This window comes from Mya arenaria, chromosome 12, assembly GCF_026914265.1.
Source record: "Mya arenaria isolate MELC-2E11 chromosome 12, ASM2691426v1".
Classification (NCBI taxonomy): Eukaryota; Metazoa; Mollusca; class Bivalvia; order Myida; family Myidae; genus Mya; species Mya arenaria.
Window position 1 is genome coordinate 16,929,535 of NC_069133.1, and position 18,365 is coordinate 16,947,899.

At 33.8% G+C, this 18,365-nt stretch overlaps 1 protein-coding gene across 1 annotated transcript in view; it reads right to left on the reverse strand.

Moving 5' to 3' along the window:
* Positions 1 to 1,553: 1,553 nt before the first annotated feature.
* The window catches only part of LOC128210502 (uncharacterized), a 31,104-nt gene continuing 14,292 nt past the window's right edge, over positions 1,554 to 18,365 (reverse strand). Inside the window, exons 5-9 of the mRNA XM_052914851.1 lie at positions 14,245 to 14,437; positions 13,362 to 13,439; positions 12,856 to 12,994; positions 4,695 to 5,660; positions 1,554 to 2,661 (exon numbers count right to left, since the gene is read on the reverse strand). Coding sequence (XP_052770811.1) covers positions 2,207 to 2,661; positions 4,695 to 5,660; positions 12,856 to 12,994; positions 13,362 to 13,439; positions 14,245 to 14,437 — 1,831 coding nt within the window. The 3' untranslated portion in view covers positions 1,554 to 2,206. The remainder of the gene's footprint in view (positions 2,662 to 4,694; positions 5,661 to 12,855; positions 12,995 to 13,361; positions 13,440 to 14,244; positions 14,438 to 18,365) is intronic.

Below are 18,365 nucleotides of genomic sequence, written 5' to 3' on the forward strand. Positions count from 1 at the left end.
CCGATATGTTGATAGTTGACCCGACATTTCAATAAATGTCCTGATATGATAAAATGTGCCCAGATATGTCAATATATTCCCCGATACGTTTATAGTTGCCCAGAAAAGTCAATAGTTGCCTGATTTTTTTTTTAAGTTGACCCGATATGTAAAGAGATGCCCCGGTATGATAATGTTTTTTTCCGATATGTCGATCTTTGCACCGATATGTCAATCGATGCCCCGGTATGTAATTAGTTGCCACGACATTTTAATAGCTACCCAGATATGTCAATAGTTGCCCCGATATGACAATAGTTGCCCAAATATATGCATAGTTGCCCCGATATGTCAATAGTTGCCCCGATATGCCAATATTTGCCCCGATATGCCAATAGTTTTACTGATATGTCAAAAGTTGCCCCGATATGTAAATAGTTGTCCCGATATGTAAATAGTTGTCCCGATATGCCAAACGTTGTCCTGATATGCCAATAGTTGTCCTGATATGTCAATAGTTGTCCTGATATGCCAATAGTTGTCCTGATATGCCAATAGTTGTCCTGATATGTCAATAGTTGTCCTGATATGTCAATAGTTGACCCGATATGTCAATAGTTGTCCTGATATGGCAATAGTTGTCCCGATCTGCCAAACGTTGTCCTGATATGCCAATAGTTGTCCTGATATGTCAATAGTTGTCCTGACATGTCAATAGTTGACCCGATATGTCAATGGTTGTCCCGATATGCCAATAGTTATCCTGATATGTCAATAGTTGTCCCGATGTGCCAATAGTTGTCCTGATATGTCAATAGTTGTGCCGATATGCCGCGATAGGTCAATAATTCTTATGGAGTCAAAAAAAATGTTCGAAAATCGCAATAATATGTCATAATATGCCCGATTTGTCAAAAGATACTCAAATATGTAAGCAACTGCCCCTGTTTGGATTTGTGCACTATTGTGTCTGTTTAAACGCCTAGCATTTTTTTCCCAGTCGGGCGTCCAAGGGACAACGACATACCAGTGCCGTTTGGTGGCGTCATTTGCTAATACAACGAGGTAAACATTACAGCCAGCGTCCCGTACAGCAAACATGGGTTCGCGATATTTATAGAATAATACATGGTTGACCATGGCTTTTGGTTGATAATTGCCCCAGTGAAAGGAATAATTGCTCGAGGGCAATTATTTTCACTGGGGGCAATTATCAACCAAAAGCATTGCTTTCTTAGTTCTTTATACAGTTGACATTCAAGAATAAAATAAAATTCGTCTTCAAGTTAATTACATGCAATACATTTTCTATCACAGTGTGGTATTGCTACTGGTTTGTGCCATCCATAAGGCATCGCATAAGACCTTGCAGCCATAACTAATGGACAACTTCTATGAAAAACCATTTTAAGCATGTTTAAGTAAAAAATGAGGTGAAAATTGTAAGAAATATATTGTTATTGTTTTTATTTTACAATATTTGCAGATACCTTTTTTCTGACGTTTAAGCATTTTATATTGGTTAATATGGATTCTAAAACGTAATCCTAGAAAAAGCTGGGCGTTCAGACAAATCGCATCTCTAAATGCAGATTGTTTTATAATCCATTTTAAAAAGGACGAGGTTAATAATGTTGACTTTGATAAAAGAGAAGCTCAAATAATTATTTATATCGAGTTTGGTTGTAATATGTCCGGAGACTTCAAAGGAAACAATGTTTATGATAATAAACAGAAAACATTAAAAATATAACACAATAAAAGCAGTAGCACTGAATAATATAACAGCATAGTGCCATAAAACAATATCTTATTAAACATAGATCGTTTCAATATTTATGCTAAAAGCTACAGAAACAAGCTCAGCAGCAAAAAGTTTAAACATAAACCCGGTTTAATGGCACTGGGTAAACGCCAAAGAAATAGAACATAAAAACAAAAGATCATAAACAGGAAACATGGAAGAACAACACCAAACTCCACAAACAGCACAGTGAAATACAGTATTAGTAAGGACAAATAAGCTAGGTTGTAATAATCCAGGCCGCGTCAAATAACACAATTAGAGAAGGAGCACTTAAAAATATTACAAAATAACTACAGAAATAAAAATCTGATTAAATATAACAACATTGACGAACCCTATAGTAATGGAAAGTAGTGAAACCTGTCTAGGTTCTGAAAACTCGCAACAACTTCACAATCGTCCAGTATTAGATACATTCAATTAACAAAATTCGTATCTGTTCTTCAGTCCAAGCAAATTTTTTTCCATATACGTTGAATAATATGATCCGTTCTCTTCTGAGGTGACCATGCCCACAAGCCCAAGATCATTATTTTTGGAAAATCTCTCGTCAGTTTTATCTTGTAAAGCGTTTGGGTTAACCACATAAACGAAAGCTCCAGAATCACCAACATCGGAAAAAAACGTCTGATGGTCCTTCTTCTCCTCAACATCATTTCTAGGACGTTTTGCTGCGAAGTCTAAAACACTTTTCGGATCAATATGCCATATTTCTATGAGGCAAGTTTGTCCGGCATCGTATATTTCAGCTGAAATGTCGTGCACATGTCCAAATGTTAGTCCCGTTGTTTCTCCGTATTTCAAGACAACATCTCCAATTTTGGGATGACAGCATTGAATCCCGCTATCGGGAAACTTTAATATTCTTCGAAATCCTTTAAAAATACAGAAAATTTCATGAACTATAAGATATTTTAATTTACAATTCAAGAGTCAAAACACGGGAGATTTAAAGTAGCTCAATACTTCTACATAATATTTATGATGGAGTTAATTTATTTTTAAAGCATCTTCAAGCAAAGAGCGTGCATGCTTAAACATCTTTTCCACGCGGCAAATACCTAACATAATATTAAAGATGTTTAGTTAAAAAAGGAGCATAACAAATAAATGAACTTCAACAATGCCAGGTTCTGGCCCTATCTTAAAATCAGGACAAAGTCAACAGCGCAACTTTTTTTTATCTTTTTTTACTTTAGCGCCACCGAGAGAAGGGCGCACGGTCATCTGTTTCAGTTTTTAAAGAACACCGGGCAAAAGTAGATAATTATCATAGTCGTTATTATAGGCATTGGTTCTCATTTGCGCAATGTCAGTAGTTCATGATTCATGAAGGTAGTTCAAAGATGTAATATTTTCGAGCGCCGTACGACCAAATATTGTTAAGACCATTTGCCCTAAAACCACGGGCATACATATTTTTGGACCGAGTAAAAGGGTCAGACAGAATTCTAGGTGTTCAACGGACCATGCTTACTTATAATCCTCTGCAATTTCATGAATATAATACTTATGAAGTAAATGGAACACAATAATTGACCTTATGACGGAATGACAGACAAGGTAAAAAATATAGGCCATTCCATTTGCAATTCCGAAAAATATTTTTCATTTTGAATTCGAATCTTAACACACCGTCACCTATATTGGCCCAAAATTTGTATTTATATTTAACTTCGATCTGCAATTGGTTTTAAATATTTTAAGAATAGAACGACATTCAACACTTTCTTGCAAGATTTTCTCCTTTAAACATTCCCGGAGAATTGTGAAAAATTAAGGCTCTGATGGTAATCTCTTCTTATTGATTTTTCATGTTGAAAGAAGATGCTTTTAAAACAACTAATCTGGTATGAGTTTTTTTTCTCTTTGCGTATTTACGTACGAGTTAAAAAATTTTTTTTTGACAATCTTACAATAACTTAATTAGTCTCTACGGCAAACATTTTGATGCCCCCTAAAAAGAACCGTTGTTTTTCAATTTATCAAGCTTAAATCGAGGACACTAACTGTACTCACGTATCTTGGATGACAGAATCGAATTGGGCATATTTAATGTTACCAATAAGCTAGACTTACTGCATGAATCGTAGAAATGTGCTAAAGAATATTTTTTTTTGCGTTTTAAAAAGCGTTTGTGTTATCAAAATATACATAAATAGCTTTATAGCATTGGCCTTCAATTGGTCATACTTACACATATATAAGGTATTTTATATAAAATACATTTGTCTAAAGTATGTATAGCACATGCAAATAATACAGTCATTGGTGATTGTACTATTCGTTTATTTTCGGTGACTAAATATAGTTTTTTCATCACTAAAAAGGATAATGCATACCTATTATTTCTGTCAAGACTAAATGACCGAAAATACATAATGGATATAGCTATGGCAGTTTGTATTGTGATCGTTAATTTAACCGAAATCGGACGTGGAATTACCTACTTTTCAAGCTTTCGAGACCAAATATGCTTGAGCATAATATATTTTCAATCTCAAACTGTTGGAAATGATGGCCTCTTATTATGTTTGCATCATTTCCAACAGTTTGAGATTAAAATATATTTTGTCTATAAGTCACATAGTTGTACAGAGGATTCGTAATTTTCCAATTTTATATCACTTCATGTAAATTTATAATAACACGAAACGGCTGTGTTGAAAATAATAGATCGTGGAAGAAATCTGTCGTGCTTTTTTATTTTACAAACTAAGAGGTTGACAAAGATAAGTTTAAGAATTGCAGTACAAAAATCGTCGAAAATATATGTTTCAGTAATTGTACTTGTGTAAATTGTATTAGTTTGATTTTTTACATATAACTCCCAAACTAGTCTCATGAGGACAAACAATAACAAATTATTATATCTTGTAATTTTGTTCAAAACAGTAAAATAGTATACCGTATTTCATCCAGTCAAAGACAATTTCTTTTTCCACCAAAGGAGCTGTCAATGCGATTGCTGCTACGTCAATATGTGGCTTTCCTTGGTATGCCACTGCCTCAACTTCTCCTTTTTGTACATCTGACGTAACAAGATTTTTATCTGATTTGTGCATGAAAGGTGTTTCGATATCGAGCATTTTAGCCAAAGTTTCATCTGGTAGAACTGCATGCGCCGCTGTCAGAGCATAAGACGTATCCGTGTCGTTATTTGTACCTCTTCTTTTCAGGTTTCCTTGGATTGTACCGCTTCCAATTATGCTTTTGTCCGAAGAAATCTTTGTAGAGTGCCTTTTCATCATCATAGCTTGGCGAACATCTACATTGTATCCTTCAAATGTTTTTGGGAAGGCGTCCATTCCTATTGGAATCCACTTCTTTAAGTAAACGAAAATGACCACGCAACCTTTTTTTATGTAATCAATTTCTCTATCAACCTCTCCGAAACGCTTCGACTTGTAAAAGCTGTAAGAAATACGTGAAATGTTCGGGTTTTTCGAAAACTGTTTACGTGCTTTTCCTATAACATTGATTATTCCTATTTCGTCCTCTTTTGATTGAAAATGCAAAGCTTCATTCATTTCCTTTTGACGAATATATTGCTCTTCTTCACTTTTTGTGTATGCATACTTTATTTTCAATGGAAATTCGTCGAAATATTTTCGATCACTAGGGCAGGTAGAAAGTACAACAAAGTAGATTTTTTGATTTTTTGGACTTTTGGCCGGATATATAACCTTTGCATGTCGAATGTTCAACAGTATGTGTTTACTTATAATGCGGCATAGAGATATTAAATCGTCCTTTCGCTCATGTAGAAATTCAACAGCGTCGTTAAATATTCTGTTATTCGTTGGACTGATTCCATTTTGTAGCAAGTAGGCAATCCCGTTGTAGTCGCTTTCTTTCAACTTTGTCTCCCAGTCTTCAATTGAAAACAAAATGACAAAAATTAACTTCTTCAATGAAAATTGAGTATTTGACCTTTGTATTTGATCACTGGTAAAATTCAATTTTGGCATTGACTTCATCGTATGTACTAATTTTGATCTGCGACTTTTTCAGTATCGCGCTATGCCTGGATTACTGAATGAATATTTCCTGTGTTTCCATACGATTTGAGTAATTGCTATTTTGCCTTCTTATTTTCTTTTCTTCTCTAAGTGATTAACAGAACCGAACGGAAAATTTGCATTAACATTAACATTTCAGCAAAACAAAATGCTTTTAGCAAAAACAGACATAAATGATTGAAATATCGCCACACTAAATATTTGCTAACTTACATCAAACATTTTGACGGAATCTGTATTTCATCAGCCGTATAAAGATGTTTTGCATTTAAATAAAAGGTATTTTAATGGTGAATTAAATATCATGTTTCAAGCATTAAATGCCCTTTTTATTGTTTGTGAAGTTAAAAAGGTTGGAAGAACGTAATAATGGTCAGGCCAGTAGGCCAGAATTCTTTTAAATGAGTTTTATAAATTTGGATGTCATAATGAGGTATTTGTTTTCTGTGCAAATGTTTGTTAAGTTATTTGATAAAAGTTATCTTCAAGACAAACGATTTTTTTTATTGTACCACATTTTAAGAAAGGTACTGTAATTGACGTTCAGCGGTATTACTTTGTTGAGCTTTGTTTAAATACTAGACTCAGTAAATGGGCAGAATATTATCATGTGTATATGGAGGCCCAGGCTGGTTTAGGCACTATTGATAATATATTTGTAATAGATAGTATAATCACATATTTACATAATAACAATAAGAAATTATATACAGCGTTTGTATACTTTTCCAAAGTATTTGATAATGTTGTAAGATATATACTCTGGTATAAATTGTTAACATTTGGTGTAAGGGGAAAGATGTTCGATATCAAACGTTTGATATATCTTAATGTTAAAGGCCTAGTTTACTCCTTCTATAAGTGACCCCCCCTCCCCCCCCCCAAAAAAAAAAACAGAAAAAAAACCGTGTATTATACACAATGTCTGTGTATTGATCTTAATCTAAATGCCTAATTGTCTTAAAAGATCTTCGATCTGAATATCCTGCTGTGCAGTTTTGAAGCTTTTATTATAGAAATGGACAATCAATGGCCATAAGCCAATGAACAAATAAACAGGAAATTGGTCCCTATTGTGACATCAGTGCAATAAGCAGGGGATGCACAACAGGGGATTGCCATGCCAAACATTCCTTTAACTAGAGCTGTCACAGGAGTGACGAATACCCCCAAATGCCGCCTGGACACAGGAATGGCAAACCATTCCTTTAAAAAGAGGCCATAACTCCAAGGTTACTGCACACTGCATCTTTTTCATCATGCATGTATTGTTTTATTTAAATCTGTTGAGTAATTTAGAAGTTACACTGCTGACAAGAAAAACTAGCCTTTCACGGGTTATCGTCCGGAAACCGTTTTTCTATTTTTAGTAACAGTGACCTTGACCTTGGCCCCACCAGCCCCAATATCGAACTTGACCTGTATCTTCTGATGTTACACCTGTGTACCAAATTGTTCAAATCTGTCTAGCCTTTAATGAGTTATCGTCCGGAAACCGTTTTTCTATTTTTAGTAACAGTGACCTTGACCTTGGCCCCACCAGCCCCAATATCGAACTTGGCCTGTATCTTCTGATGTTACACCTGTGTACCAAAAATTGTTCAAATCTGTCTAGCCTTTCATGAGTTATCGTCCGGAAACCGTTTTTCTATTTTTAGTAACAGTGACCTTGACCTTGGCCCCACCAGCTCCAATATCGAACTTGACCTGTATCTTCTGATGTTACACCTGTGTACCAAAAAATTGTTCAAATCTGTCTAGCCTTTCATGAGTTATCGTCCGGAAACCGTTTTTCTATTTTTAGTAACAATGACCTTGACCTTGGCCCCACCAGCCCTAATATCGAACTTGACCTGTATCTTCTGATGTTACACATGTGTACCAAAAATTGTTCAAATCTGTCAAGCCTTTCATGAATTATCGTCCGGAAACCGTTTTTCTATTTTTAGTAACAGTGACCTTGACCTTGGACCCACCAGCTCCAATATCGAACTTGACCTGTATCTTCTGATTTTACACCTGTGTACTAAAAATTGATTAAATCTGTCAAGCCTTTCATGAGTTATCGTCCGGAAACCGTTTTTTTATTTTTAGTAACAGTGACCTTGACCTTGGCCCCACCAGCCCCAATATCGAACTTGACCTGTATCTTCTGATGTTACACCTGTGTACCAAAAAGTTTTCAAATCTGTCTAGCCTTTCATGAGTTATCGTCCGGAAACCATGAAAACCGACAGACCGACCGACAGACAGACCGACCGACCGACCGACCGACAAGCTCACTCCTATATACCCCCTCAAACTTCGTTTGTGGGGGTATAACTAGGCCTTTATGTAAAAAGTGAAATATAACAATGAATTACGTTTTGATTTTTTAGGTTGATTAGGGGTTTCATCAAGGAGAATCCCTATCTCCGTTTTTTATCCATTTATCTGAAAGGCATGTAAGAGAATGTATGTATTAATAACTATTGATTTTGAATTGTTTAATATAGTTATATTACCATATGCTGATCTTTGTTATCTGATACAGAGTCAGGATTACAAAAAAGGGTTGTTATTATAAGAACAATTTTGTGAAAGATGGAAATTAAATTTGAATCCAGAAAATTTATATATAAGAGTATATTTTAATGCATTGGAGGCAGTTTTAAACACACAAGTTGTTTATCCAAATATTATTTTATTTCAGTTAAGCATAAAATGGAAATTTTCAATAGTCTAAGTCATCAAGTTACCGGTCGGAAATATTGGGTTTCAGAACTTAACTTACACTAGCGTTTTTTGTAAAAAAAATGTGAAAATACAGACCTACAATTGTTGTGCATTGTGAACTTTATTATTGTAAAAAAGTTCTGTGAATGTCATGAGATATTGGTCAAAGATTGTAATAATGGCATGCAATGAGAGGATAACCCAAATGGTAAGTCATGGACTTACACGAAGCCATTTGTGACAAGCATTTGGTTTTGATAATGGTTTTTAAATTTGGCAGTTTTATTTTGAAGAGTCTATTTGAGTCTTAACATATATACATGTATCTTTATTTGAATTACCACTCTATTGTGTTATGTAAACATATAAGAAATATTACACACCACTGAGGGTCATATGACATTATAAGGACCGGCCAGTCAGCCCCCGAAGGTGTATATGGACCGAGGCGTTAGCCGAGGTCAATTTACCTTCGGGGGCTGACTGGCCTGTCCTTACAATGCCATATGGCTCAAAGTGGTGTGTTATAGTTCTTATATTATACCGAACACCTTTTTTACTACTTAATAATTTTAAAGTGCCTTTGATGTGTTTTATTGATCAAATCTAATAATGTTTACTTTAAAAAAAATCGTTGTGAAAATTACAAGCAACACCCACCTGTTTTATATAAACAATGAAGGGACACTTTTATGTAAGGTTTAATACATATATATACGTCAATGAATTCAAAAGATTATTAGCGCGCAAATAAGACACATTTTGATGGCAAGTTACGATCCTTCCTTTGAAGAAATGATGCCCAAAATCAAGTGATGCAGTGCTGTATTTATGAGCATAAGTAAAAACATTGCAATTTAAGGACATTGTTTATTTGGCGAGAATTGCAAAAGCTCCAAAAAACATTTACTGTCAGCAAAAAGCAGACAAGACTAGTGACAAAAAGGCAGTTTTGAAATGTGGAAGTAAATTTGCCGATATTAAACGTTGCATAACCCGTTTTTTAGCTTAAAAAGTAAAGTCTATAATCCTATTGTGTATCGTCTTCCCGTAAATTCTAAGCGAAAAAGTGAAAAAATAACACAAATAATAAGTCCAGTAAAAGTATTATATTTCATTGTTTCACATACATAACAAATATGTATGTGCGTCAATTCTTTGTCTAAGATCACGAAATCTCTACAGAAGAAACACTGATTGTTGGCAGGAAAAAATGTCGACACTATTTTGACGTTAAATCGTTAAAAGCCTGTGGTATTGATTGAGTTTTGGGTAAATATTTTTGATCGCGTTGTTTTGTGACCTGTTAATACTATTTATGACAAATTTGCTCATTCAGAATGTAGGTGCAAATTGTCCCTGTTTAGCAAATACTAATACTAATCCAGAAAATTAAAGTTTACGTCACTGGTAAATATATTAAATTATGATCAGGATGTTAGTCAGAAAGTGGTGTGAAAACGATAAGCTTTATTATGGCCACTTCGGTTTCAAAGACGGCTCTACACCTGATACAAAATTAATGATAAGGCCCTTTAATTGGCAAAGTTAACCACATTCGATGAATCTAGCCTCTCATAGTAACTTAAACATTTTTTCCCCTTCTGAGCAAATGAAGTGACAATTGTAACGGAGATAAAACATTCGTTGCTGATGATATACTGTCACAAAGAAATATTAATTTTGCACAAATTACTTTGAAAGGCAACTATATTTGAAGTTATTTTTTCAATTTTCGTTTTTCTTTTCCCCAAAATATGTGATCAATAATTATTTTAAGCGATATTTATTTTGTTTAGACAATTTAACAGCAGAAATTATTCCTACACACTTTTAATAAACATAGATGGGCGTCCCCCACAGGCGACATTAACAATGTGCATAGTTCTAGTTGATGCGGAAAATGTGATGTTACGACATAGCTATTATTTGTTGATACTATAATTGTGCCCGCCAGTGTTTATGGTGCTTTTGTTTGAGTGTGTTAATATCTAAATTAAAAAAGTCGATACATTGCAAATACCGTTATTGACATAAGTGCTATTAGTTAAAAAAGACAGTGTAACGTAAAAATGGCTATTATATGTTAAAATGCAAGGTACAAACGGTCACATCATGATCAGAAATCATGATAGAAACACCAAATATATGATACGCATTGGCAACGTGCGTACAAGGAATTGTCGAAAGATCAATAATTTCAGTCAGATCTATTTTGAGTGTCACAAATCAAGTTGAACATTAAACTTTCAAAATTTAATGAACTTTGCCTAAACCGACATAATAAAATGGCTCCAATATGCCTAAGACAAAAAGATGTCAATCCTTGAAGATTTGTTTCAAATATGAAGAGTATCTGGATACAATTGGGAATTAATTTTGCGTAAATTTTGTTCTTACATTATAGAATCGGCGGAAAAGTAAGACAATGCTTTTGGAATATATCAAGAGAAAAAGTAGGCAAATGTTGTAACGTAACTGTAGTAGTGAATGGATACTTGTGCAGCATTTTTCATAATGCTTTTGTGTATATACCATATTTTGTAATAACCTTCAAAAGAAATTATACGTGTGCAGATTTTTTTCATCAAAGTTTGCTCGGTCGTTTGATTTTTTATAATCCCAAATGGGAAATGGTATCCCTATGGACAGGCACCGGACATCCCCCCGTACCAAAACGGATATTAATTCTAACGGGGATTTAGTCTGGTCACTTTTCATGTCTTATTTCACGAGACAGCACTTAGCTTTCACAAGCTATTTCCTGAAATTTCAATTTTTTGAAATGCCGTCACTTATCCATCACCTAAATGTTCTTGTTTATTTTCTTGAATACTAACACAAATCAGGAGTAAGATTATTTCGGAAAAGTTTATTTAGGAATGAAAACACGTTCCAAAACCAATGTTATGGCTTTATTTAGCATTGCTGAATGCATTTAAACAAACAGTGTGTAAATTTCAGCACTCATCAAAGCATGGAAAGGGACCAGACAACGACAAAAACGTGATACGGACTTTTTTATTTCGACATTCCGTCGTCTTTCACTGAATTATATTGAAAAGAAAATTCACAGGCATATACTTTTTGTTTTTATCTGATCCTATTCCATATCACATGGTTATTTATGATTAATAACTTTAGTACGAATATTTGTTTCAATTGAAAGCACGGTAGTTATTACTTTCCAAATCACTGTTTATGATGTTTGAAGCAGTTGAAGGATAGGCGACATATTTGATTGTATCTTTAATTAAATTATGACCCTTACAAAACGGTTGCGGATGGTCAGAACCGGTCACGTTTTATTGGTGTTTTTTTTATAAACAGTTTTCTTATAAAGTATAAGGAATATTATCAGCAATGCAAATATATTTTAATTGACGGTTTTTAAAGTAAAATCTTCTTGCACATGTTTTGGACTTTTATCACTGAATTAACAACAGCGAACATATTTAAAATGAGTGAAAGTATCAACTTAAAGAACTACATTTGAAATCATTTGTAGTTCAAAACAGAGTACCTCATTTATAAACAAAAACATATATAAAAAGTGATACGAAATTGCACATGTTAAAATAGATATTTTCGGAAATTAACACAACATACCATTTATAAGGAAATGTTAATTATATTTTTGAAAGGAATTTTTGAAAGGAATTAAATATATCTTGTGACAAATACTAATGTGACAATGTACACTTGTATACTATAAAATAATAATAACTCATGAACCCATTGTTGCATAATCTAAGCATACTTTTTAAAATGATTATGCCAAATATATGCTTAGAATATTGAAATGTTTAAACGGTGTTTTAAAAAGGAAAAGAGTATTACATAAAAGCTTTCGGTTATAACGATCAGCCCTTTTTTTAAATGACGGAGATTGTAAAATCATATATGCTTTCTTTTTAGATGGTTCGTGTACAGAGTAAACACATTCATGTGTTGTCATGTGCATAGCATTAACATTTTGATTTAATGTTTCAGTCAAGTTTTATTCTTATGTTTAAATATTTATACTTTAAATGGCATTAAAAACGATTGTTTCAACATGTGCATGTATATGAAAGTCAAATGGTATTGTGCTATCTTTGATGAATAGCATTACAACTATTTTCAGTTCATCCCTTATATTTCTGTAATATAAGTTGCTCACTACATAGTAAAATTATATTGTTAATAAATATATATGTAAATTTAGCACAAAAATGTTAACGTGTAATACAAATGTTCTGATCTGTTTTGTTCTGTAAATGGTTAGACTTTTGGTATGAAAATACGAATGTTTGGTATTTTAGAGAAATAAACATTTATTATACAGCTTACCCAGCTCAATAACCCCTCTTCCTGAGTTTTCAGTCTTTTCAGGTATGCTCATCGCATCTTCTTCTTTTTCTATGGGTATTTCAACATCAGTTCCTTTCGTTGCCGATTGTTTTAAACGTTCATTGTATTTTTTGTCAGGCTGAATCACAGTACATTATTAAAACTATTATTGTAAATCAATGTTGAACTCATTAAGTTTCAGATTTTAATACAAAGGTAATACATTCGACATTTTGATGTTCAAAAATTAGTTCATTTTAATTAAACACCCATTTTTAAAAAGAATTAAAATATGTTAATTGTTTGACCTAAACAATACTATCAGCTATGATGTAAACAGCGTTAAAATGTTATTACACTTATGTCTCGTTATAGATCCGAATGTAATGTTAATCATCCAATAAAGGTCCAGTAATCCAGATTTTTGATACAGATGATTAATTGTTCGCGCAACTAAAGAACCACAACAGTTACCAAATGGAGAAATAACATAAACAATAATATACTTGTTCGTGTGTGTCCATATGCGGCGTCTGTATTTTGTTATCCGAGACTTGCAAGGCATTCTCCCCAGTGGTATTTACCTGTAACATACACTTCTTTAAACAAATTAAATAATAACGAATAACGTTATAACAGATCAGATGTGACTTGTCTTATTAATCGATAGTGATGTTGGGATATATTACTTTATAATACACCTGATAATACTATATTTATGAATGATATATAATATATAATATTAACTAATACTACTGATATTTTTATTTAACTGTATTATTCATTGCATCAGGTGTAGCTAGAAAAAGAAAATTTAACCTCTAATTTTCTTCCGAATCAATATTTAAAACCATCCTTTTCTGTTGTACATAATAGAACATACGCTCGACATGGCAAATTAAAAAACATGTTAAAATACTTTTATATGCACTGTTTACACGACTGAAGGATAATTTATCATAACATCGAAATGTTAAATGGAACCTTAATAACAATTTAATTGTTGCGATTTATCATTCTCTAACAAAATTATTTTAAAGCTTCAGCGGTATTTGTGTATAAAAAAGAAACTTAACAAGAACCGATGCTTTCCATTTAAATAGTTTATGCGTATACATGAGTAATCCTTTAAATGGCGTTTATTAACGGATATTTACTCTTGATGGGTACCTTTTTATTCTACCGTGTGACACGTGCTTTACACTAAGACTAAATTACTTCGTTTGGAAGTCAAGACACAGATGTACCACGGAATGAATATATATACCACGGCTTAACTAAAATGTAACATATAGTTAAACATGTCCAGTTTCCGAATCCTATGAATTCAATAAGGGTCCCTTTGTTACTGTTGGTCGGATATAAATAAATGCATCTTCAAATACTCACTTTCTCTGCTATTTCTGGTTTCGACAATTTTAAACTTGCCGTTTCGCGATTGCCTATTGCATTGGGCTCGTCAGATTGGTTCACATTTTCAGGTTCTTCAGCAAATGTCGCCGTTCGTAAATCATCCGGAACAGACTTCTTATATTCAATGTCGTCAACACCGTCCTTTGCTCGATATTTGTCATCCTTCGCACTAAATTAAAAAAATGCAACGTAAATACAGTTAAGAAACCGCCATTTCTAGCAAACCGGCACGCTGAGCAAGGGACACACGGCAAGCGCCATAACGACAATGAACTATAGACACAAGCACATCAAAATCACATACACAAATACAAATACTAAGAACAAACTTACACCACGTACACAAAAACAAACATCGCAAACATACCCTACCCTTATCAAAATTGCTTTACCTTTAAATGATTTGATTATCTTCTTGGAATGGTCAGTGAAACAAGATTTGACTGAAACTCTAGTCTACTGGGGGCTTAAACATTTTAGAATTACCTCACAATTGTCCCATCATTTATCAATTATTACTTAATTTAAATAAATAAGCCTAATAAGAGCATGCATCAACTTAAAAACAATGAAGAATTACGCAGAAAATAACACATAAACTGATAAATTTATTCCAAGTAATTAATGACCGCATACCAACATTACCTGTAAACAAAGTAAACAAAGGAATCGTGTCGGAGCAACAGTGCTAGCTCTTAAGAGGTACGATCAATCAAATACAGCTCGCCTTAACAAGGTTTAAAATAATGTCTTCATTTAGTCTAATAAAAGAGGTATCAAACACGATGATAAAAAAATCTACGCTTTAGCAAAACAAATACAGTGGCATTGGCCACCAAGAATGGTGAAGACACGTTTGTCATTATGTTTTGGGGTCTGCATATTGAAATGGCGGCATTTCAGTCCATTGGAACCCTCCTGCATAATGTTGGATGGACAGAAGCCGTTGTTGAGAAAGGGACTGCTTCCTCGTGGACAGCAGAATTCTTTCTTTCTGTTCCACGTGTCACTACAGCACGGTAAATGCACCAGGTTACAGTGAGCACTCGCTTTAATCTGATTAAGGAAGCATACAGGCTGTTCTGTTCAGAGGCCAATAAACAAACAAAGGATGGTCTCAGTATCGCTGACTTGTGTTAACAAAACGCAAAACTGAAAGTTCACAAGTTCAATGTCGCAATCCAGTGTTGAAATTGGAATGAACAATACTGCCCATGTTCCGATCACTTTAAGAAGCAGACTTTACTTTATACCGTCAACTGCTGTACGAGTTAATGTCATTTTGTTCTGCAAACAACAATGTGAACTGTGCACGATGGTTACCCTTTCATTTGAGAGACATAGTGTTGCTTGAACATACACATCCACTGCTAGCTGCATAATTCCATAACAGAATTCCATAACAGTAAACTTGTTGTTCACAAATCTAATCGGGAATTTTCAGCTAATGACCAAGCTCATGAGCGAATGTTGTTATAAAAGTTGATGGTGGTGCCATTTTTGTGACTGTAGACCCATCTGCATTACAAAAATGTGGTTACCGAACCTGAAGTCAGTCACTTGCTTACTCAGTATGAAAAGACATCTGAGGCCAAGGATGCAAATGAAAATACCGGACATCCTAAACAGACAGAACAAACACAAAAGGCTTTCTTCGATAAAGTACAGAAGGTGTACACTGTATTGAACAATATGGGCAATCCACTTACTGAGGAGCCTGGGAATCTTTTTACACTGGGTAAAATACGTATTGCCCATCTTAGTGGTACTGAAATGTTTGCTTCTCATTATGATAACGGTAAAAATCGCTTAAATGAATTTCTGAAATGGATGGATACAGAAGGAGTATTCATTTTCCTGTTCGTCGGTAATCTACACTTTTTATATCCTGCCTATCTAGAGAATGTGATCTGACGGATGTTTTCAGCATGAGAGTCTTTCCCGCTGCACCGAGTGATCATGGTACCTTTCACAATGCCAGAAATCGCAGCCTGTGCCTTTTCTAAAGACTCGTTTAGTCTTCCTGATACTGAGCTAGAAGCTGGCGTAAGATAAGATTTCGCGAAGGATTTTGTTTTCGGACGTTGAGTTTGAAATTTTTAAAAGTGTATACCGAGTAGATAAACGGTGTCGACTTAACGTGCAAATATAAAGTCTGGAAGAAGCCAGACAGTGTCAAATATTGATAAACTGGGAATGTATAAAGGACACATCACCGTAATAGATAAGAACTTTTTTGGGGAAAAATCAATTATATTTTGGTAACATTTATTAATATGTATACCTGTTTAGGTCATACGTATATAGCAGTCATTTGTATAAATTGAACTTTGTTTTGTGATTAACGTTGGTGCAGAAACATGCAATCGGTAAAATACGGCAGACATTTGGATAACGAAGTAGCTGGAAAATGATAGTAAGACAAACGGGAGTGAGTTGGAACTCCGAACATGTTTGATGGATCACATGTACCTACTAAATAAAGGATATTTGTTTGTTTCAGTAGTTGATCGTAATTTTGTTCACCGAATGGTGTAGCCACGAGTTAAGTATTCACTTTTGATGTCCACGAGGTGAAATATATTGCGATCATACACTGAAACATTTTTTTCTTTCTATTGTATGCATTAAAGAAGCATTTCATCAGAACAACGCGCCAAACTGTATGCACAAGAAGCGTCACTTCGGAAATTGCGTCATTGATTTTGTGTCCCATTTCGTGCGCGCTATATTTAATCAACAGAATACCATTTACACTTATAAATCTGTATGAACCAACGGAAAGGATTTATTAATATAACCGCGTAACTCAATATTCAACTTAAGAAAAAAGCACTCTTCCGAATTTGTTTTAAAAATACTTGTTACTCGTTGTAACTTATGTAACAACATTATAACCCTGATAAGATGCCTGCCCGAATACTCGGTTTGCAGTCAGATTTTTGAATATTATACATAGAACCGTTTTAAGAGAAACTTTTGGCAAGAGTAATACATCTTTCTCAACAAACTCGACCCTCTGTAATTCAGTGTAACTGATGTAAGTATAGTCTTTTATAAACTACAATGGTCAGAGCTATCATTGAATTTGGTATAAATTGAGAAAGGCAATTGTAATGATCTTTTCTTCTCCTTTTTTTCTTCAAAACTTTAATAATATTATTCGGTCAAATGTGACAATCAAAGCATGTTCCTATAGCAACCACGACTTTCAATCCGAATCAATAAAACTGCATTCATATTATCGGATTGTTTCCTGAGGCTTAAATGAATCATGAGTTTTAATAGCTGATCATTTGTACGTATTATTATAAAAACTTAGATAGTAAGTAATTTGGAATAATAATGCGTATCATTTCAATATAGTATTTTTGTTAAGGTTTTATTGTATGAAATATCACAATGTCTTTGGGTATTCGTTATACGCAGAGCATGTTCTTACATGGGAAGTACCTTGCAAGTGTATAAATGTATTTCTTAGAATTACTACCGGAGTTGTCTTTCAATTAGAATACACAATCAAGGAATGAAATAAAACAAACGTCTTCAGTTTTTGTGACTCATATGATTTTTTATCACATATTTTAACGAATTTATCGTTTGGATGCTGATTTACCTTCACATAATGTATTGGTTTAAACCACAGAGAATATCATTCATCTCCAGAGTAAATAAACATAACTTATATTTGTGTCCGTTCTTATCATCTCTCAGTTATTGTTGTATACGAGTTTCAAAATGTTTATACCATCAGAAAATATTTTTCTGTCCGGACAAGGGCGAATACTTCTTGTTAAAACTTTTAAATTCGAGGTTGTTTGAAACAATACAGCTAAACTTTGGGTCTTACAAAACTTTATACGAAGAAGTTGTAGAAAAAGTCTATTTCATTTCAAGTTCGATGCCATCCAATAAAATACGCAGTTGTTTTAGATAAAATAAACGAACCTGATTCTGCAAATTAGTATGAACTTATTTAAACATACTTATTTGCAAAATCGGGTCCGGTTATTTGATTTAAAAAATCTGATACTCGTATTGTATTTAATGTTTTATATTTAGGCTTTTTTAGCATTACTATATCTGCACATTTACAT